Here is a 23,398-nt window from a genome sequence, read left to right on the forward strand (position 1 = left end):
CCAAAAGACACAAAAATCCCACTGAAATGAAGTCGACACTGACAGGACGTGTTTGGGTATGTATCTCAACAGCACTTATGTAGCATTTAGCATCGACTGCCTCCTCAGAGCAAAGTGTTTACATACAGTATAAGATCCAGAGAGGAATGGGGTGTAGCGTTTAAATGCTGTAATCATTCTCTGTCAAAACACACTCTTATTACGGCAGGATTGAAGGATGCCGAGGACGGCTGCTGCCATGAGACGCACACGTCCTACATGTCATTGCATGTCAGTTTGCTCGCTATAGTTTGCACGTCGTTTGACTCATCCTGCCGTATAAGCAAGGTTATAAAACATAATGTGAATGTATAATGTGTACAATTCCTTGTCATTTGGTTACCATCACTGCGGTTCCTTTGAGTGAACATGCAGCTCCCAGAGAGCAACATTTTTGGTTTCCAAACCTTTTCACAGTCCCTCACCCCTTCAGACATCTGACCTCCAGCCATGTCCCCCCTACTCCCACACGCTTTGTGTGTGTGTCTGTCTGTTGCGATCTCATTAGATGTTAATAAAGTTGATGAATGACGAGATTAAAATATCACGCTGATTTTGGTTTGAGACACAGTATATTTTTCATCTTGCAGTTACTGGTGTTTTTTTTTTGTTTTTTTAATCCTTGTTTTTTGTGAATTTCCTGTTTTATTTTGACACATCCTGTTTTGCTTTGGATACTCACCTCTTATCATGTCATGTCACTTTTTCACTCCCTGGTCTTTGTCTGCTTTCCCCGCCCTTTTTTGATTACTTGCCCCGCCCTAATTAGTTTCACCTGTGTCTCGTTGTCGCTCCCTTCCTAGTGTGTATATATACTCACTCTTTTCCCCTTGTTCCCTGTTGGATTGTCTGGTTTGCTTTTGCTTTTATTTACTGTCCCTGCGCACTTTTACTTTGTTCTTTTATTTTTGTTTGAGTCTGCCTTTGTTTACTTCATTAAAACAGATTTTAATGAAACAGATAGGAAAGGAAGAAGTGCACATGGAGAACATGCTAACTCCAAACAGAAAGGTCCCACACCGGGAATCATTGTCATGTTTCTTTTCTTTCTTTTTTTAAAATATATTCTTATCTGTAGGCAGTTACAGAAGATAAATAAATAAATAATGTTGCGTACACATTCAAACGAGATGAGGTGAGGTGAGGGAGTTGGGAGCTTATCTTTGATATAGTCTATAAGTGACTGCCAAACTTTTACAAATTGTCTGCAGCCGTTGGGCGGGGCAGTTACCTGTCACCAACTCATTTGATGAAGAGATTCCGTGACTCAGTCTGTGAATAGAAAATCCAGGTGATGCATGTTTTAATCAGAATACCAACACGTGATGTTTTCTCCACTGATGCCAGCCTAAAACAAATACTTCCCCAAAGCGCTGACAGTTTCCTCACTCTTTGCATAAAGTGGGTTCAACAGAAGTCTGTCAAAAGAGGCAAGAGTTGTTTAGTCACACCGTGACACAACGAGCCTGTGCACTGACCAATGGGTGGAACCTGGCATGGACTGTGAGCCAGTGGGCCCCTGGGCACAGACTGGAAAAGGGCACGCCACACTCGCACAAATCGAACAGCTGTACATTTTGCGCAATAAAAGAAATATTTGGGTTGCCATGTAAGGAATCTCACAGATTCTCCTTCTTCCACCTGGCTAATGATTATAATATGATTGAGGGACCCTGTTAAAGTCGTCTGTTTTGGTGCAAAAATGTGCTTTATAAATAGTATTGTTTTTTGCGTTTGGTATGGACACTACACCCCACTTCCTATAGACAGAAACGTAACCATTTTATTTTATTGATTATTAGTTTTCTATGCCTCAGCTCCACTGCGATCACATACCCTGGTATATACAGCAGAACAGTATTTCTGATTTTCGTGCTGCACGTACCACAGCTATAGATGGATGTACTTCCATGTCATCTCACAGAGATGCTCTATAGGGCCTGTGTCTGCCACACACGCACACATTATGATTGTTTAGATTATTCACTTTGCTTTACTTGTAAAATTCCACAACTCATTCCATAACTAACGACCAACAACAGTGTAACCTACAGCTTGAATCAAGACACACATATTTTCAGTCTCCCTATACAGAACTAGTCGTAACAGACCCCTGACAAGGCTTTCTCAAAACATCTCTGGTTGAGCACAGAACACAGGATTCCCACATCTCTCGGATCTTTTGTATGTAACCTCACTGCATAAGATCTTGGCACAGCATTCAGTTCACGCCCTCCCTATGATTAGCTGTGGACAGATGAGCTACAACTTAATTTATTTATTCAACACATTCATAGACGAATAAACAGAGGCGCCGCTTGCCGACAGGCAATGTGGAGAGTTTGCAATGACAGACAGTGGTAGGCCCGAGGAATGTCCGGATAAACAGGAGAAAAAAGAGGAAGAGGAGAAAAATAAGATAAATTTGTGTTTTTATTGCGCTTCAGAATTCTATTTTTAAAATTGCACATTGTAAATGTGTATATTCTTATTTTGAGAAGATACTAATGTGCACTTTTCAAATCAAAACAAAACATTTCACATTTTTCTAGGGCCCCAAGAGACTCTAGAATCGCCTCTGCGAATAGAGAATACACCTTCTGTGTGTGTGGACTGTATGGATGCCCAAATGCTCCACAGCTCGAATTCTGATTGGTCAAACTGATAAACACTCCTTGTTCATGTCTCTATAGTGTATTAAACTGTCTGAATTAACTTTACAAAAACAAGCTTTCCCGTTCAAATGCACAGTGTGTGTGTTGTGTGTGCGCTCACACCTGAGTCAGTAAACCCTTGAAATGATAACACAATCTCTAATAAGATGCCAAAACTGGATCTGTATGTTGAATGATTCACACATCACACTGCACTCATCCGTGTCATAATAACATACATTTGATAGTAGGGGCAGCTACGTGCACATGTTTTACACATTAGGTAAGGAAACACATTTAAGTACAGTTACTTTTATTCAGAGCTGGTTGTGTCATAATAAGTACTTTTGTGTGATAAACACAGCCGGTACAAAGCATAAGCTAACTCAGCGTCTCCTAGAGCATTTCAAGGTGCTATTTTGTTTATTTTGTGCATGATAATATTATACATAGTACGTTTCATGGTTGCAATAAATGTATTGTCTATTGTTTTATTTTGTTTATCTTTTGTACTTTTTAGTAAGCGGACACCATATTCACCTCTTAGTATTCTGCCGTTATTGAAGAGAAAATAAACACAAAAGCATTCTTCTGAGATTTGCTGCCATTCAAGATTGAAGCCAATAATAAGGGCAAGAACAGGCCAGGGTGACACTGAGATGAACTGTGCAGAAATTTGACACACACATCAAATCTGTCACCAAACATCTCCAGACTCCGGCCGTCACTCCCTGATTATCATGTCATTTTACTGCTTATTATTGGTGTCGATAAAGGGCCCCAAAATCTAATTTAACTTAAGGCCGTATGACGCCTTGGGCCGGCCCTGGGCTGACATGGTGGACACCTGGTTTAACACTGTAAGCTTGAGAAGCAAAGACAAATACATACAAGCGTGCTCTGTAGCAGTGAACACTCGTGAACAATTAAAAATATAAAGTTGTTCTGGAGACAAAGTGTCTGAAACATTGTTTTATTTGACAATTCAGGGCATCATTTAGGACTGGCACATTACCAAAGTTTAACAAAAAAAAAAAAAATAATAATTCTGTTCTGGCCTCAACACATAAGTATGGACACTTTGAGCTACAAATAGCATCATGAGCACAAATGTAACTAAGCTGTTTTAGACATAATGAAATGAATGGAAGGCCAAAGAATTAAGAGGCTGTTACTGTCCGTCCTCCTAACTGCTGTTGACCAGAGGGGAGGGCACATTGTAAAACACGAGGAACAACGCGAGTGGGTTTATCACAAACATCAAGGCAACTTGGATTACACTGCGAGGATAACAATAAGGCACCTTCTTTGACAACTGATGAGACGCGATTTCAAACACAGACATTCAAGCGGCAACGGTAATACTTTACTGACACACACTGTACTTTCTGTGCTTTTGAATGTTTGTAACACTGGCTCTGAGCAGGTGTTATAGCGTATTGAAGAGTTAGTGAAACAGCCAGTATGCATTGTGAGAAACAAAAGGAAAAAAAAAACAGAACGTGTTGTCGCAACAGATGAAAAAAAAAAAAAAGAGCACAAAGCAGTTTAGGAGGCCACACAAACGTCTACTTCACCAGTTAATTCAGGGTCTATTGTTACATATTTACAAATTCACAGTAGCAAAACAAATGTAAATAAATAAAATAAAAAAAAGCCCTTCATACAACACTACAGATCCACCATGTGAAAACTGAGACAAAGATCCTAAGCATTGTTTTCAGTAGCTAGGTAGTCTGTCAATGCTCATAAATGACATACATGGCAATGTCTGAAATAAGCTGGATATTTCTGCCACCTAGTGGCTGTATAAGAGACTGTCTCACACCACAGAAAGGTGTGCATGTGCCCTTTTATGTCTGTCTCTTCGTCTGTATGCCACGGTGTGAATAAATAGAAATCAATCTAGTAGTATGAAGTATATGATAACATAAGACAGGGACACAACACTGGTCACTGCTGTGACAGATATTGGAAAAAAAGGAAGAATTTCCAGAATTGGCTGTGTCTCATATCCCCGTTCCCTGCAGCTGATGAAGATGCAATCATTCACATATGTTCCATTCATGCACTTGGTCCTTTAAATAGAATCTATTACAAAAGGAAAACAAAGTGGATCTTCTGGGTTGTGGCTGGCTTAGTTCGCTGGCTATTCCGCTCCACGTGAGCGGAATAGCGGCTCGAGTTAAGACACTCTGACCTGATGCATTTCCAGTGATGCCTACGCATGTTTGCATTATTTATTCTTCTTCTAACACTTACTCAAAAGAAGCTCACGATTCAGATATAAAAGCCCCAACAGAGAAAAACAAGTCAACAGAAAAATCCCTTTTGGCTTTGAAAGGTGGCTCTAAAAGTCCGGCACTGACCTCGCATTAGTGTGGAATATTCTTTTATCGACGGTGACAAATGTGGTACAACTTGCTGTCTGTAGTGTCAAAGTTTTACCGGCTCATATAGATCATTTTAAGTCAGTGTCGCGATTTTGATCAAGACTGTATGTAAGCGCTGCCTTTCTCAGTTTGTTTCTTATGAGGTAAAGATAGCGACATTTCTCTCACGTTAAACGCTCACTTTAAATCCCAGTGCAACTTTGGCAATAACAATAAAAACAACAACAAAAAACGAATAAAAAAAAAGAAAATTAAGAATTCCAGTCTTGTCATGTTATGATTGGAGACATTCAAGTTAAAAAAAAGAAAAAAAAGAAATCAGTAGCATTTTCACTTTCTAGCTGGTAGTTAGTTAGTATGTCGTGTAGTGATCGCATCCTCAAAGCTCAGCTATTTGGTTTACTACAATTATCATAGTTATACTTCAGGTTCTGCATCTATTTAAATATCTTCACGGGATTGAAACATTCACAGGATTGAACATAGAACTAGGGCTGCAACGACTATTCCATTATTTATCAATTATGGGGGGGGGGTGTTCTCCAATAATTGAAATAAGCTTTTTGATTCTTCAGCTTCTTAAACCTGAATATTTTCTGGTTCCTTTGTGAATCATTCAAAATGAGTAATTTTTGCCCGTGTAGACAAAATGGGACATTTGAGAACGTCACTGTTTCCAAGTTTGAGAACCAAACAAGTACTCAATTAATGAAGAGAACATAATTGAGGGATTAATCCTTGCAGCCCTACATACAATGATTATTTAGACTATGTAAATTATTTTCCCCAAAGCCCTAATCAAGCTAACAACCATAATCCCTTCAACAGTCACCACTGTAGTGGACTACAAATTACATTTGCATTAAAAAGGAGCAAATTATATTAAAAAAAATGTCACTTAAGTTAAGAAAACACTAATCTAATAAATTAGGACTGATGAGGAAAAAAAATCTTCCATTTCTTAAAATTAGAATCAGAGCTATACTGTACTGTAGTAAATCCCCACAGTGTCTTTAGTGTCCACCTGTGCCACTGCCTGTGGGCTGCCGTCTCAGCAGTGGGCAGTGGCAGGTCCCTGTGCTGATGATGGTGTGTGGATGTGGCAGTCACCATCCTCAAGCCGCTCACCATGCATCCACTTCAGCTCGTCTTCTGCGGCTCGATGTGCAACGTGGGCCAAACTCCACACAGGAACTGGACCATTGTAAGACACGACATAGAGTTAAAAGAATGAAAAGAGCTACAAAATATGCAAATGCTGAAAAAGCTGGACCCACCTTTACATTTGGTCTGTACTTGAGGTAGGTTGACCTGATCTGCAGGCTAAGAGAGAGCACAAGAGAGACGTCAGAGGACAAGAACATAATATGTCACCACAATAAAAGTTCACTGCAGCCGTAATCGCCCCGCTGCTGAAAGCTCACCTCAGAAGTATGTGCAGGTACGATCCCAGGCCTGTGAAGATGTGCCACCAGGCATGGAACTGTGTTACTACTCCAACAGCAGGGGGCAGCATTTGTCTACTAGCTCTAAATAAATAAATGACAGAACAGAACATTAGTTCCATAGAACAGCAACAGATTCTCCACAGCAGGGTGATATTAAACACTCTAAGGGACCTTTTGCTGTACTGTGTGAGTTGACATGTACCGTGCGCTTTGGATAAATTCAATTTAAAGCTTCGGTGTGCAACTTCTGTCACCAAAACACTGCTAGTGTTGCTGCCCACTCCTCACGTCTGGTGAGTCTGCAGAGCTTTCTGAAAGGCAGGGCTCCAAACGGTTGCATTTTGCGAGCAAAATTTGATCTACTCGCGCATTTGCGACCTGTAAATTTTCCCGAATGTAGATTTCTCCCCCCGACCAGAGAGCGAGAAGAGAACGCTGGATTTCCAAGAGTGTCGTTAATGTACAGTAGTTGTGTGGAATACGATATGGTGTCAACACAGGGTCTTTTATTCTGAAGTGGGAAAAAAAAAGAAACAACGGACGCTTAATGTTGTTTGGTTAAAGCTAGCGTAGGCAACCTGTTTTCGGTAATATTAATCAGTAATTCAATAAAAGCCTTTCAGCATTGTCTAAATCAGGCTTGGGAAAATCTGGCCCATGTCCAGACACTTTTGGCACTTTTTCCATTATACAGTTCTAGCCCTACTCGGCTCTAATCCACTCAGTTTAGAGTGGATTAGGCACATTGTATTCAATTACTATAGTACCTCCTCAATGTGGGCGGAGCTATCACAGCACGGCTGCGCAAAGCTACCATTTTGAACTGATCTACAGTTCGGCATTGATCGGTTTGATTCTTGTGTCGGACGTCGCACTCATGGCTCTTCCAGTGACGGCCAATGTTTGTGCTCATTTGGTGGGAGGGGCTTAGGACCGAGAGCCTTGATCCACAAACATGTGTGTGTAAAAGCCCTGAGGATGAGACTCAACAAGGAACGAGTTCTCCAGGGATCCTGTCGACCTCAACTTTAACGCCATCGGCCATTGACGTGAACATTGTCCAAACCATAGCTTTAAACACACAAACGTTTAAACGTCCTCACCTCAATGAGTCACAGAAGATATTGTCAATGTTCCACAGCAGGAATCCTAACAAGAAGATACCCAAGGAGGTGTAACAGAGTGGCCTGAGCCAGGGGTACACCCTACAATTTTAAAGAAAAACAACAGAGAATATCATTAAATATTAATTACTACATTAACAGCCCTCTTTGCTTTGGTAATGATGTAGCATTGAACTGTCCTCATGGAAAACTTACCATGTAACAATGAAGATGGACCGCATCACTAGGCAAGCTACCAGTGCGCCATACATGACCTAAAAGAAGGGGCAGTTATTGGACTTTGAAACACAGACACTGTGGACGACCAAAAAAATATTTGACTACAATTAACATGTTTTCACTAAGTCAGTAAAGCTCCATGACCGACATGAAGTATGATAAAAGCTGTAAGAAAATGACAATTCTGTCAAACATGATTGATTGACGATTTCGTGGAGTCATAGGAATGTAATTCAATTCGATTGAATTCAGGGACTGACACGTTAAAAAGGGAAAATCCACTGATTGTTGATTTGTCAAACCGCAGGTCGTCACCACACGTATCGTCTCACAATCAGTCTTGTTCTGAACCTCCATACAGCTGTGTCATTAGTAAACAAAATCTACTATCTCTATATAGTAAACAAACAAAAAAAGCACCGTCACGTCGTCCTTACTGCTGTAAAGCAACACACACCGTGAGACTCAGAGCACGGAGCAAGTATAAACACTGGGTGTAACGGGAGGCTTTGTTTGTCCTGTTTTGCATCAAACGTTAACTGTGGCATGATAGAGTTAATGTTTAATTGCAGAGTTTCGCTGCATTCACACCCACATTAGGAATGAGAGTAAAAAAAGATCCAAAAGCAGAGGTTATTTATATTTACTACATGCTGTTTTTGCAGTACACACACACATTAGCTTGTTACTATATGATTGTACCCCTGGTTAACAGGGTTATATGTAGCACCTGCTGCTAACACTAAGGCCTGGGTTGTATTTTAAGATACGTCATTCCCCGTATCCTCTGATCTGTGACCTCTGAAATGTGACTTTCTAAAATCTAAATCATGATGACTTGACTTTACTTGGTGACTCATCTATTGTGCCTCCATGTGGTGCAATTTTGATTATTCTGTGATTAACAGCCCTGCTATAAAGACTATACACAAATAAGCTGTAGCCACAGTGATCGTGGTTAAATAGCACAGGTGTCAAGTGTGTTGTCAGGGATTGTTCTCTAAAACATGCCACAGCATGTAGGGGGGTGGGGGTGAGTCGGTCCACTTGGGTGTCATGTTCATATTACTGCAGCACAGAGCTGGGTGTATCTTGCTTTACAAATGTGTGGACAGATAAAAAAAAAAAAAAAAAGGATGCCTATCAATCTATTAGCTCCTTACACACAGAAAATAGTTAGTCCCTGCCCTATTCCTGTTGATCTTAATTATATAACTCTTCAGCAATCAGCATGTAAAGCTCAAAGTTTGCACAAAGTAAAGATGACTGAGCCCTGATAGCAAACAATGAGCAACCTGAGCTGGACCATAACTCAGCGCACACCCTTACCTGGTGAAACACTGGCTCCTTCCACTGCAGATACACCTACGAAACCCAAATACAGAAACAGTTCAGGAGGACATTGTGCAAGTTCTGCTCCACTCATATCATGGTTAAAAGGAAAATATGATGTTGTCATAAAAGTGAACACTCACCACAGTGACTGAGACACTGAAGATGATTAATAATGCAATTGGAAACAAACTAATGCTGTTCTCTTGTTTGAAGCACTCATATCTGGGGGGAACAGATACAAATGCATTTATGTCTTCCACAATCCGTTTAAATACGCATAAAGAATGAGGAGCAAGTAACAAGCTCAGCCGAAGTGGAAAGAGATACACCGGCCCAGTTTTACAATCGATAGTCCCATTGCATTATATCACAAGAAGATGATACGCTGTAAAATATCAAATGATCAGCAGGAGATACACGGGCACACTCTCATTTAATTTGTTCTCATTGGCCACCAGTGCTTCAACGGCAATAAATCAAAAAGGTTGAGTCACTTACAGACAGTAGACGAAGACACAGGTACTATAAATCATTGGCAACTCGTCCAGTAGCTGCAAGTCAAAACACACAGAGAACAGGAAGTTGTAATAATCTAGCATCACCTAAGGAATGCTGGGAATAATTCACAAATAGCTTACATTTTTTCTTAATTGTGTTTCTTAAAGTTCCTAAAACTTTCTACTTCAGAAAGTATAAAAAAGAAAGTATAAATAGTATTATACCATGTTAATTTATATAACATACAAGCTTGTCAGTGAGCCTGTATCATGAATCTTCAGTAAGAAATGTACATATAAATAAAAATATCCCTCCTAGATTTCCGTGTAACACTGTGAAACCCACCTGCATCTCATACAGCAGCGTCATGTGGAAGAACCAGGAGCCCACGCCTACAGCTGCGCGACAAAACAAAACACTGTCACATGTTTGCATGACCATGTGAAGGCCTGCAGCTAAGACTGTGCGACTGCCACAGCTGTCACTCACTGAACTATGTAAACATAAGCAGTGTTTGCTTCAGTATTGTCACAAATGTAAAGCTAAGCTCTTTTGTTGTTTCAACAGACTCACCTGCCAGTCCGAGGAAAGAGCAGATGTAGCGAAACTCGAGGCCGTCGCGATACGTCTGGATGGCACCGCAAATGGGAGGAAGGATCATGATCAGGTTGCTGACAGTATTCCCTGTTTCAGAAAGACACCAGAGATGAATCAGAGCCTGGAGATATGACCTGAGGGCTATCTGAGGACTGAGGAGCTGAGAATGTCTCAGTGATCAGGTGACATGATGGCAGAGAGAGATCAGTCTGACATTTTAGATTGCATGTGATAACAACAAAATGAATGATATCTTAAAGAAACCTAGTCATTGCACACGTGTCTGCTGCCACGATTATAGCCAGAAGCAAACCGCTAACTGTATTTCAACTGAATTACTGTGCATTTGTTATTTTAAGAAATTAAGTAGTTTACATTTACATGAATGCTAAGTGAGTCATTCTTTTTTTTAAATAAAAATGCATCACAGTGTTACAGAATTTCTTGTTCTTGTATCTAAGTGTGATCAAGTCACTTTAGGAGCATATTGTGCTGGGTATATGACATTGCAGTCCAATGTGCTACAGACAAAGCAAGCCATAAATCAATTAATCAAGAACAAAATCAGCCATGTTTATTTATTGATGTGCTATTGCACTCTGTTGTAGTGTAGTGGACTCTGTGCTGTTGTCATACTAGGTTGGAAACCTGAGGAGTGGAGATTAATAAAGCCTTAAGAGCTATATTCAAAACTGCAGTCTGTAAGTATGGACACTAGCATTGAGAAGATATTTGAAAAAATTGAACAGACACATCCCGCCCCCTCCCAATAAATAAAAACAATAAAAGTCATTGTCTGTAGGGGAAAATTCAATTATTAACAGACAGGAAGTGTCTGTAATTAAATGAAATCATTAGAGTTAGGGCTTTTTCTTTGCAGACAGCCTGGCAGGTGAATTTATAGATCTAAGTAATCAAACAATGGCAGATTTCCATTTAGCTTCCTCATTCACAGGGTGTATGCTGGTTCACCGTCACACTATCCTGATTGACTGAGCCGAACACAGCCATCGTTAACATTATCATTGGCATTGATGAGATGTGCTTTTCCAGCTTGAACGTGTTAAAATGCCTACGGTGAAAATGGCCTATTGCAAGGGCTACAGACACCAGCTTTTATTTATTGATGGCTATTGAGAAGTGAAGAGGGAACAAATAAACAATAAAAAAAAAAAACAAGGGTGTCTTGGCAGAAATTGAATACACTACTTGTGAGTATGTTTGTATAAATAACTGCTTTGAAATAATAATTTAAAAAAAGCCTTAGAATTAGCCTCTTATATGTACTGTAGGCATCTTGCACCACCATGTTTCTACGGGAGCCCAAATGGACATGTGAATAAAGACAGTAGAATCGCTGCATTCACACAGCGTGGTGTAAAGGGAGGAGGTGGAGGAGTCTTCCTTTTGTTACACTCTTTGTTCGCCTCAAGGCATTTTCCATGTTGAACTGGTGGCACTGTTTGTACATGTGCATCTGCCCCCCCCCCCAGATCATTGCTATGTACTTCCTAGGAGAACATCACATTCACAGGGGAACCTGATAAAACAGCTGAATACCACTCCTTCCCTTGCTCTGTCTGGGTGTGGTGATAAACAACAATCGAGCTAACCAGGATATTGGACTGAAAGGTAATAATGATTACTAGTAATTTATAATTCAAATGACACTGCATCTTTATCAGGTAAAAAATGACTGATAAAAGCCAACTGTGTGGACTTTGCATACTGATAATAAAGGCACACAACGGCACTAATGCTTTCTTATTTCAATGGCATCTGCAGAAGGTGTGATCAGACGCCCAATGATAAGTGGCAGACACTTTGAAATGACCTCCCTCTGTTTCTGCTGTTGCCATGTACTGGTGTTTTAAACAAGAGGTTGAATAAGGATTAAAGCCATGGTGGTGTCTCGTATCTACATGGACAATGCCACATTCCAACTATTGTGCCGAAATACAGAATCACTGTTTAAAAGCCAAATGCTTCTTCTGTGGTTGGAAACAACAATTGAGCTGAGCCAGCATAAGCGTCTGTTGTGCTAACAGAAGCTCCAACTGTCGGTGCTGCCTTCATCCAAACAAGTAGCAGCAGGCCTACAGTGTGCACTTCACATGATGAGGCTCAGCGTTAGATTTTAGACTTTTTATGACATAGAAATGAAGTATGTGACTTAAGACAGCATGATAATAGCAAATGGATAATTTCATTCAAACAAAGGTTCAATGTGTTATCTTTATTATGTTTGTGTATGGTGCAAACACACTTTGAGACACTGTTAAATGCTTAGTAACAGATATTTTGTGAAATGTCTGTATAGTTTGTGTTTGTTTTGTCGACTGCCTTAAAACAGCGTGATAACCTTTACGACCATGTTGCCCAGTCCTACAAGAAACCTAAAAAGAATGTAAAGGACGCTTACAGGTTTGATGTTAAGTTTTGATTTATGTTCAATGTCAGATAAAGGTGTGGTTTATGTATGTGTGGAATGTTGGACGGCTTGGGACGCCAGACACATTTCAGAGTAAACGGGTTATGAATTTGATAATTCATAATTCATTTTGAAAGTGTTGTTTCCCCTTAAATTAAAACAAGTGATTTCTGCTACATAAATGTGAATGTACTATGTTTTTGGCGCCTCTGTGACAGTGAACTGAATATCTGGACATGTGGTCATGTTGTGGTATGGGAAATATCCATCTTTCTTTTTTTATTTGATTTTTTTACAATTTTATGGCATTTATTGGCCTAGATAATACATACTACAGCTTAATCGGTGCAATTAACCATTATTTACAGCCCTGTGTATAAGCATTATACACAGGGCTTATTACAGCCCTGTGTATAAGCATTATACACAGCATTATACACAGGGCTTATTACAGCCCTGTGTATAAGCATTATACACAGGGCTTATTACAGCCCTGTGTATAAGCATTATACACAGGGCTTATTACAGCCCTGTGTATAAGCATTATACACAGGGCTTATTACAGCCCTGTGTATAAGCATTATCTAGCATTGTGTGCTGTAAACACAACAGCAGTACAGATTATTCAACCCATTTAACCACACAGTGATGAGTCATGAATACGTTTTAACACGTGTCACTGCAAGATAGTGAAAGGTGAACCTGTGCCATGTTTGTTTAAGGCACTGACAGCTTCTCTATTTTCTTTTCTTTTTTTTGCCACAAACTCAAGTTTAAATGTAAGATAATGGTTCCCGGTGAACCAGTTTTTATGGAGAGCCAGCTGAGCAGTGAGGCACCAACTGTGTGCTTGAAGGAAATGTTTTTTTTTTATCAAGTTTCCAGTGGAGGTTTTGAATGACCGTGCACCTTGTGAGGGAAGTAACAGTAATCATGGAGCTAATATCACACACACACACACACACACACAGTGCTAACGTGTCTCTCTGTGGTAACGTTAGCGCACACTTGCTGTAATGTACTGTGCTTCTTCACTATAGAAATATGAATGTAAAGAAAATAAACGGATGGAAAACAGCTCAATACAGACTAGGTGGACGAGTCATTAAATATCTTCCCGGCAGTCTTTCCTCATAACCGTACTTACTAACATGTATAATACGAGGTAACAGCTAGCTTATACAGAGAGAGAGACAGTTCACATCAGCTCGGCAGTGTGACATTGTTGTACGACAGTGCTGTTACAGCTCTCACTTCATGTTTACGTTACAACGCTCAACGTACACACACATACACATACACACACACACGACATATTCACCGGCGACAACTTCGCCGACGCGGTTACGGTTTACTCACAGAATTCCGCGATGTAAGAAGAGACGACATAATTTTCTTCGCACCAATCCAGCGTTGAGGTCGGCTGCCCCCAGTATCCCTGTCTGTCTATCGAGGGAGCCATGATGGAAGAAGAAGGAGGAGAAGAAGAAGAAGAAGAGGAGGAGGAGGTGGAGGAGGAGGCTGTGGCTACTAACGGACTATAGTCCCATCACAGCACGAGCTCTGCACGAGCGAGACCTAACGAGACCTCCTACTCATCTTCACGCGGGAAGTCAGCCCACTACGCTCAACTAAACCCTGTACGCAAATACAATGCCCATATTTTATAATCATAAATCGTTATATCAAAAAATATTGACGATTTTCAAAACTACTGTTATAATGAATACTTACTTATTTACATTCTGCTTGTTCTACTTTTACACTAGTTGCTGCATTGTCTTTCATACTTTCAAGAATAATTGAATGGGCAGATCAAAGGCAGGCAAGGTAAATATGTAGAACACACATCACAACCAAAGGCGTGGACATTCCACTGGCTCAGCATATTATCCACTGTATTTTTCAGGAGAAAATATACTGCACATACAAGCATTTCTAATTATAGTGTCCCTCCCTTTTTTTTAAATAAGTTGACACTGCTGAGCCAGAGTAACATTGTTTCACTTTTAGTTTACTTTTATGTCAGGGCCGGCCAAAGCCTTTATGGGGCCCCAAGCAGCCCCCACCACCACCACCTGAGAGTAGCTGGTTCTTGACTATTATTGATACTATTCTATAAATTGCATTAAAGGGCCACTTCACCCAATAACATTATTATTATTATTTACTAATTTCCAGAGATAAATGTGTTATTTGATCATCAGACAGTGGATCTGAGATACATGTCTCATCCCCACAACAGCAGAGGAAGTTGGGATTGAAAAAAAAAAGAAAAAAATTGACAAAAAGTTGACATCAAAGTCACTTCCTTCAAAGTAAATAAAAGCCCTACATTGCCTACCTACGTACTGTGTTTCGGTCAAGTTTTATGAGTAAAAGATCTGTAACAGAATGTGATTTAATCAAACAAAGCAGCATCATAGTGATTTTAAGTTTATTCTTTATTTGACCAAGTGGGAAATAAATGGGTGAGACCGCCCTTTAAGTATAGTTGTGTTATTTACAGCAAAACAGTGTCACTCTTGTTTTGTTTGTTTTTTAAACTTAGAAGGCAATAAAATAATAATAATAATAAAAAAAACTCGCCTAGTATTACTTTCACATTTTCAAAGTGAAGTGTGGTTTTACTGAACTTGAATCAAACAATAAACCACTTTAATGATGATTCAAAAAACAAATGTAGATATCTAAAGATGTCTAAAGGTATCTAAATTTCTTTAATATGATAAAAATGTTTTTTCCTCCCCTCTACACAGTAAATAAAGTACACCAGCAATAATTTCACAAATATGTGTAATGCAGCGATGACAGATGAGGAATGCAGCACAGCAACCCTATGACACCACACCACAGTCCAGGAAACATGACTAACATAAACAGAACGAGATGCACACTGATGATAAAACAACCGTCACAAAAAAAAGAAACAGCAGGAGATATGATCTAAATGTGTTGTCTGAAGCGATCGCCTCATGACACGTTTGCTCACGTATTATCAGACGACCACATACTGCACTACATACCGAGACCATTAAGTTCAGCCATACAAATATTTAATCATTTAATGACACTCTACTATTGATCAATTGTCATGATTGATTAAAGTCACTCATTAGACTTTCATGATACATACACAAGCTACAACATCCTTGAAATTGAATGTTGAAATTCCAAGTGCATGCATTTATTTCTTCCATAAGTGCAGATGTCCACTAGATGGGGCGATACACTCAGAATCAACATCCTTGCATGCTAACTGATCGGCTCCCCAAATCTCATATTTAATATAATATTTTTGTAGTAGCATTGTGAATTATTAAAACATTGCAGTTTAAATAATTAGAGCATATATTGAGAGACGGTGTTTGCCATGCAAGTGTAATGTCATTCAAACTTCATGCTGAAGGAAGTAGATCTGGCCAGCTGTTCCCACAGCCCCCTCCCCCTTGCTGGTATTATCTCATGTTATTTTGCTGGAAAATCCCACTGGAGGTCGGATTACAAGTGGCCTGCCAAGTTGCCAAGGGCAAAGTTACAAAACATTCAAACATTCATCATATTGAATACAACAAACCAGTTGAATAAATCGGCATCAGCAAAGAGAAATCCCAGCAACAAGATAACCAGAATTAAAATGACACCTTTTTTCCACATTTTATTGAGAAACACAATTTGTATTCATCCAAAAGTCTTGGTTTCCTTGTTTCCTTCTCTCCTCTTGCAAACCATCTGTCTTCCCTGAACGTGAAACATCTTCAACTTAACTCAAGCAAAGTCCAGTCGCCTCACAGCCAACCACAGAAGATGACTATGAGGGTTAGGGTTAGGGTTCAGGATGACTGAGAACCTTCACACACAATTTGTATTGGTCAAAATTCATGTGTGCACATGCTCCCGGGAAGACACATATTTTTCCCAATCTGCCTTCATGTGAAATGTTTGCCAGTGTAGATCAGTGCATTCAGCCGAGATGAGTACCAAGAAAACCTGCACTCTATAGCTTCTGAGTTTAAATAATAATAATAAAAGACAGGTTTGTGGGGCAACGCGGTTTTAGAGACCAATCGACTTTAACATTTGCAGCAGTAAATATACTTACTGAACAGGAAGCACCTTGAAATCTCTTCAAATGTAAGACTATTGTTTACGTTAGACTCTTAATCTGGCACAGAAAGCATTTGTTTTTGGCATTAATCATACTTAATGTAAGTCTTCAATCCATAACATTATGTGCCAATACATAACAACATCATAGTAAGAAATATTCAGCCAAAAAAAACAAAAATGAGTGTGCACTTCCTGTTTGGAGGAATGTTGTTGACGTGGATCAAAGGGAATGCACCTACTGTATATTTAATTTCCTGTTTCTCTCAGCGTAGTGCAGTAGAACATCTATACAAACACACACACACACACTCGGATGTCACTAAGGCGTGGTCACAATGGTCACAATTCATCTCTCATCTTTTCACCCTTTGGCCTGACCATCCTGCCGATAAACAGGATGGAGTTTGTCTTCTGGTCCTTCACCAGGAAGATGAAGGGATGGTCAGCGTAGAACAGTTTCGGGTTTTTCAGCTTGTCTGTGCCAAAGACGCTGGGGTCCATTTCATTCCCATCAGTGTCCCATTCCAGGGCAGAGGCATGGAACACGCTGGACAGATAGAGATCCTTTTTCCCAGAAATTTTAGAGAAGTCCGCTTTGGATTTGTTCACAGCCTCTGTCAGGCCCAGCTCCATGAGGTGTTTCTAAAGACAGGCAGAGAAACATACATTCATTTAAGCTTGAAGTATGATCTGGTCATTATAATCCACTTGGTTTCTCGCATTATTTACCTGTAGGTTGTGACTGACTTCCATGCTGACTTTGGGCAGAGATACAGCGACTGCTGTCTGCTGCAGCTTGCCCATCCACGTATTCAGCTGCTTCTTAGTCAGCAGCTTCTCCACTCTCTCCAGAGACTCCACGTAGTTGGACATGATGAACACCATGGTGGACTTCTTGTGAGCCAGAGGCATGCTCAGGATGGACAGTTTATTGGTCTTGTCTTCAAGGAAACCATAGATGCCTATTGGGAAACACATGGAATCTATTAGGAATCTTCATGTAACGCAAGATTTTTGCCCCAATTTTTCAAATCTTCAAAGTATACCAGGAAGCAGTGTAAATGAGGGCCACGGATGTTCCCTCTGTTGGAATAATTGAGGATATTTTCATTGGTCTCTCGGATAAAGGGGGACTATGTTCTATTCAGCACCCCTTTACCAGGATATGGAGCAGTTTTCCAATGACAGTGATTTAGAATGAGTTTTTTTACAAACCTGATGTTCTAGTTTGACTGGTAAACGCCAAATAATTAAGACAGAGGTGGCTGCTTGCGTCTGGAATGCCCTGACCTGGCACATTAGATGCGCCCATACGTAAAAAAAAAACCCTACTGCTGTATTACTCCATGGCGTTTAACACAGGTTGAGCTGGACTCCCATTGTACATCACTTTGGTTACCTCAGTTGTTGTTTTTTTTAAAAATGTGCTCTATAAAATAAATGTGGACATTCAAAAGAAAAGCATCAGAAAAATAAATAAATAAATAATATAGTTCTCCATGCAAGGAACAGGGAGTGACTTTGGACACATGCCAGGACAATATTACTCAGTGCCAAAAATACCTTGGCACGAACCACCGTGAAACAAAACAATGAACTGTTGTTTTTACACTTTGGCCCGAGTAATGATTAAACAATTAAGATATGGCATTTTAATAAAGGAGCTGGATGGTGAAAAGAGTCAGTAATTGTTTACACCTGATTCCAATCGAGGTGTTGAACCAGTTGATGGTCATAATCTTACGTAAGCGAGGTAGTAATCTCCTCATCTAACTGTCAGACATAAAATTATAAACATTATATGCTGAGTCACGCCTTTTAAATATGTGTCTGATTGTATGAAGGATAACCCACCTGTACGGTGCATCATCTCTATTGAGACTGTGTAGCCGTGGGACACCATGAAACCGCGCTTGTCCACCATCTTATGATGGAACTGCTCGTTCCAGTGAGCTGTGAGGAACAAAAGAAAAAAACCCACACCACTTTAAATGATTTAAATGAATCATAATGTGGATGTCGTCAATACAGATTTGAATGACTCACGTTTGAAAAACATCGCGTTGACGATCATTGCCCCGTCGGTCTTCTCTACGTCCTTGGTGACCTCGGGCAGTTTGCCGTCCGTAGAGTTGGCGGCCCACTCGTTGATGGCGTTCACGGCTCCCTTCTTGTCTTTGAAGTTGATCTTGGAGTTGTCGCAGTTGTAGTGTTTTTTGCTGCTCTTGACGAACTCGTCCACAAACTTGACAGAGCTGGGTCCGTACAGGCGGTTGCTGATCTTCCACGTGACATTGCGCGCCTTGGGGTCGCTCACCTCACTGAGAAGCTCTGCCAGGCCGGAGTGCAGCTGCTCATCTTTAACTTTGGCTGCGTTCAGAATGGTTTTCACCTGAGAGGCAGTGGAGGCTTTACCACCGAGAGCCACCAAACCCAGAGAGGAGGCCACCACTACAGGGGATATGAGGATGTTCTCAGTGTTTTTGTCCTTTGCCATTTTTTGGTACAGGCTGAAAGCCAGGGTTGCACTGTTGTTAGCCAGGATGTTTGCATGGTTACTGAGGACCTTGTCTTTTGATGCAGAGGTGGCAGCTGAGGCTGAGGAGACCAGGACGACCAGGAGGACAAGGTCCGTCACCCACATGGTGTAACACTAATTGGGGGAAACACATGAAAGGCCATAAAGTGACAATCTGATGCTATGTTGCATCTGATCCAAGAAGATGGGTGATATTTTCTTGATATTAAAACCTAAAACAAGCCCAATTTGTGCTAAAGTAACTAATTTCTCTGCCTTTTTTTTTTCTTTTTCTTTTTTTTCTTTTTTTTAAATAATAGCAAGCAGAGCAGATTTAACCATGCCATTAAGAGTTCTCCTTAAAAAGCCTGTGGGCAACACATAACAGCCACGTAGACAGCTATTGGTGCAGCCACAATAGCCAGTCAGAGCTGAGTGATGTCACAGCCTGCTCACCCAAAAGATTTAAGATTTCAGAAAGTGTCTCTTCGTGGGTATAATTGGGGTGGATACTGATTCCTGGTATGGTAGAAATAACTGCATGCAGACACGGACACACAACAGCACATGTGTGTAGAGGCAAAACTGTGCTACGTGATGAGAAGATCAGGATTGTGGACTTTTAAAAAGGTTAGGCTAGTGATAACGTGCCTGGCTGGAGGAGCGTTTCAGTCATTTCGGACATGTTTGTACAGGCTCACCAAGCCTCAAAGCCAAAACAGAGAGAGATGCAGTGATGATAACTGACCTCATTATCTGAAGTATTCTTACCTTGATGTTTTTAGTGATGTGTTTTTGGTAGCAACTATTAAAAATGACTATTTCAAATGGCCTTAAATGACATTACATTTTTCATTCATATTCTCCAGGAACTTTCATGGTGCAGTTTTGTTGAATTTAGATCCCTCACATGTTAAGTCTATAACACAGGAAGTTAGGAAATGTTTTACTTCAGTGTGGAAAACATCAGTAACTGGCGCTTAAGTCAACCGCATGATCACACACGGAATCAGGTCAAAAGTTGTTGCCAACTCGTCGCAGTTTTTAATTTGTTTTTTGAATGAAACTGAATTAAAAAAGTGTTTGTAATCTGGTGTGTTTCTTTATTTTAAAACCTACCAAACACCTCACTGCGTTCAAACCACAAAGGATTTTTAACTGCATATCACAGATCTGACTTTGTGGCCTCTTTTCACATGCCTGGGCATTTCCCACCAGTGCTCAGGATACTCTCCCTGCCCCCAGCTCCCACAACTTTTCCTTACCTTATTAGGTTCCTCCAGTAAAATTCAGCCGGTTGCCGTCCTTCAGCTGCAGCCCTGATCTCGTCTGTAAGAAGTCTATGTGTGTGATGGCTGACGACAGAACTTTACAACCACACACACACACACAGTTGCAAGATGTGTCAGTCCTGGCTTTCAGAGCATGAAAATCACTGCACTGGAATCTTGTTTCCAAGCCTGATCCCACCCCATAGTATCCAGGGACACAGAGGGAAAAGAATCCTCCCCCTCCGGGTCCTAAATCCTGAGACTGAAGCTCAGCTGGAGCACTGACACTAAACAACCCAGTGACCCATATTATGTACTAATGAAGTTTGTACTGAAGCACGGGGTGGATTTTCTCTTTTCTCATCTATTGGGATGAAAGTTGCATTTGTAAAGTAAAGTGAAAGATCATATTTACTTTAACTTTTTGTATTTGTATGAGATAACTGTCAGGGCTCATAAGCAGAGTCTTATTTACTCCTACTTTATTGTCATCCTATAATTACAGGCTGAGCCCAGCTTAGGTGGTGCATGGTATGTGCCAGAGCCTGATCTCTATAGAACTGAGCGTAAAATGAAATGTTTCTTGAAAGTCGCCAGACGACAGAATGACCTAGACATAACCTCTGGCTACATATCTCGTAGCTGAGAGTTGCACAACTAACAGGAGCTGCACCGTCTCAGAGATGTGGTTTGACGAGATTGGAATACTACGATGTTGTGTCTTGTAACCTGTTCCATGATCATGTGACGTCTCTGGCTCTTTATAATAGCAGCAACTTTATTCATCCGTATTCCTCTCATTGAGAACCTCATTAAGAATAAAGTAGCCACTTACATAAATATGGTGACAACAATTCAGCTTTAACAGTTCAGTTGTCTTATGTATGAAAATGATACGGATGGAGAGTGTGTGGGAACTGCATGCTCTGGTTTCATTTTTCCCATGAATGCTTCCTTTTCTTCTTCCTGGTGTTGCGTGTGTATCCTCCTCCTCCTCCTCCTCCTCCTCCTGCTGCTGCAGACGCCGTGTGTTTACACGTGGCTCAGACAGAAGGAAGTGACAGGGTTAGCGGATGTATGTCCGGTCTTTTTATACTGCTCCTGTTCTCCAGAACTTCTGTGCAGTTATTGAGATGCACTTAGAGCCTGATGGGGGGGCATTTTATGAGTATTGTATGTCACTGTAGGCAATTAAACATGCAATAAACGTTTCTCTCTCTTTCAGATCAAAGTCTGAACATCCTAAATATTCTAAAGAGCTTCCATTGTTTCCTCCCACAGTCCAAAAGACATGCAGATGTTGGCCTTTCGCCCATAGAATGGCCTCAATTCACTGTGTGTCTGCTGAGATTAGCACCCGCATCCCCACGACCCTCATGTGGAGGATAAAGCTGTGGATAACTAATGAATGAATCATGATAAATGACCATGTTGGAGCATAATTGAGAAGCCTTATATTATGTTACATGTTTGCATATGTCATAAAATATGAATAAAACAAATGTTCAGATGTTTCTCTACAATATTAAGAATATTCGTTTTAATTATTTTAGTAAAAGAGAAGACTTTTTTTTTTTTTTTTTTTTTTTAAAGTTAAGACCCATCTGCAATAACTCCAAGGCCCACCAGTTACCAGCAAACCACACTTCAGGAAGCATTTTTGTGGATGAATTTGATGTTGAACAAGGTAAATGCACATGTTGGTGATGACAAATTTGTGTCACTCATGAGGCTATAGATAAATAAAAAAAATAACATTGAAAACTTGGCTTTTTTGTCACTGGAAGAAATAAAAAAACAACATTTTCTTCATTTAAAGTCATGGGTTGCCATTTTACTTGTTCGTATTTGGCAAATCCAAATGGACACTTAAGTCTGTATTGTAATGTGACATAAAATGTCACAGTTACAAACTCAATTCATATACAGTATTGTCTCATAAAGAACATGTGTTTGCAGTCACTGATGAGCAGTGTGCACAGACGCCCTCTGGTGGAATAAACAGTAACTTGTATTAATGTTTTGGAAAGTTATTCCCATGACCACTAGAGGGCTCTAAAGAGACAAAATGGCATTGTCCTTCACTACTGTTACAGTAGTAGTGTTATTGCCTCAATGCCTATCATAATGATCCAATTGGATTAAAATGAAATTTAAATTGAAATGTATTTAAATTAAACTGTTATGAGTCAAACTCTACTGTGTTAATAAATCAAATGTTAATTCTAGATGTCAAGAATGAGGTTTTCTCCTCAGTACATATTTTGCAATAGTATCCACACTCCACTGACATGTACACATCCTGGCTGTTCATCAAAGAAACATCACAGGTAAGAGAACCTTTGTCATTGGAGCGCCGTCACTGCCATGGCTAAATTGTTAAGGATTAAAGGGATCTGACGTAATTACCCCAGGCCAAGGGTTAATCTCTGACTGCTGGGCCTGGAATAGATCTCTTACAAAAAGCTACTCCTCTGCTCTTGCCTGTTTGCCAGGTGTTTGGAGAGCAATATTCCTTGAACTCATTGGTATTTTTTTTCAAGTTGTCGTGTAGTGTGTAACTTTGTGAACATAAACAAATGTCCATTAAATGAGTTCACACAAGGCAGTGTTTTTACACACTGGAGCTTTAATATCTCTCCCTGCTCTTACATCAGCACTTTTTGAGCAGTGGAAACTCTCCTTCACGGCGTGAAACTGCACCAGTCCTGTCCAAATGTGCTCACCCTCCCTCGCCTCTGTGCACCTGCTGCTTGGTAAA

At 40.3% G+C, this 23,398-nt stretch overlaps 2 protein-coding genes across 2 annotated transcripts; both read right to left on the reverse strand.

Annotated features, from left to right (window-relative positions):
• Positions 1-3,550: 3,550 nt before the first annotated feature.
• Positions 3,551-14,482, reverse strand: acer3 (alkaline ceramidase 3). Its single transcript, XM_058627539.1, has 11 exons — positions 14,098-14,482; positions 10,284-10,394; positions 10,056-10,108; positions 9,711-9,763; positions 9,353-9,434; positions 9,207-9,242; positions 7,854-7,912; positions 7,638-7,739; positions 6,511-6,615; positions 6,364-6,409; positions 3,551-6,280 (listed from the first exon to the last, which is right to left on the reverse strand). Exons 1-11 carry the CDS (start codon positions 14,198-14,200, stop codon positions 6,227-6,229), a joined length of 804 nt encoding a protein of 267 aa, XP_058483522.1. The 5' UTR covers positions 14,201-14,482; the 3' UTR covers positions 3,551-6,226.
• A 1,888-nt stretch (positions 14,483-16,370) lies between these two features.
• serpinh1a (serpin peptidase inhibitor, clade H (heat shock protein 47), member 1a) lies at positions 16,371-20,821 on the reverse strand. The gene is made up of 5 exons (XM_058627538.1): positions 20,632-20,821; positions 18,895-19,501; positions 18,703-18,801; positions 17,578-17,810; positions 16,371-17,490 (listed from the first exon to the last, which is right to left on the reverse strand). The coding sequence occupies exons 2-5, from the start codon at positions 19,490-19,492 to the stop codon at positions 17,188-17,190; spliced, it is 1,233 nt and encodes a 410-aa protein (XP_058483521.1). The 5' UTR covers positions 19,493-19,501; positions 20,632-20,821; the 3' UTR covers positions 16,371-17,187.
• Between the last annotated feature and the right edge of the window lie 2,577 nt (positions 20,822-23,398).

This window comes from Solea solea, chromosome 4 (assembly GCF_958295425.1).
Source record: "Solea solea chromosome 4, fSolSol10.1, whole genome shotgun sequence".
In the NCBI taxonomy this organism is placed as follows: Eukaryota; Metazoa; Chordata; class Actinopteri; order Pleuronectiformes; family Soleidae; genus Solea; species Solea solea.

Bases quoted from the DNA above. Each gene is read 5' to 3' on its own strand.
- serpinh1a (XM_058627538.1), bottom strand. From the start codon at position 19,492: ATGTGGGTGACGGACCTTGTCCTCCTGGTCGTCCTGGTCTCCTCAGCC. The intron at 18,802-18,894 runs GTGAGTCATTCA...TGTTCCTCACAG, and splicing joins CAACGCGATGTTTTTCAAAC to CTCACTGGAACGAGCAGTTC. The intron at 17,491-17,577 runs GTAAATAATGCG...GCCTGTCTTTAG, and splicing joins AAGTCAGTCACAACCTACAG to AAACACCTCATGGAGCTGGG.
- acer3 (XM_058627539.1), bottom strand. From the start codon at position 14,200: ATGGCTCCCTCGATAGACAGACAGGGATACTGGGGGCAGCCGACCTCA. The intron at 9,435-9,710 runs GTAAGTGACTCA...TGTTCCCCCCAG, and splicing joins TGTGTCTTCGTCTACTGTCT to ATATGAGTGCTTCAAACAAG. The intron at 9,243-9,352 runs GTGAGTGTTCAC...TGGGTTTCGTAG, and splicing joins TCAGTGTCTCAGTCACTGTG to GTGTATCTGCAGTGGAAGGA.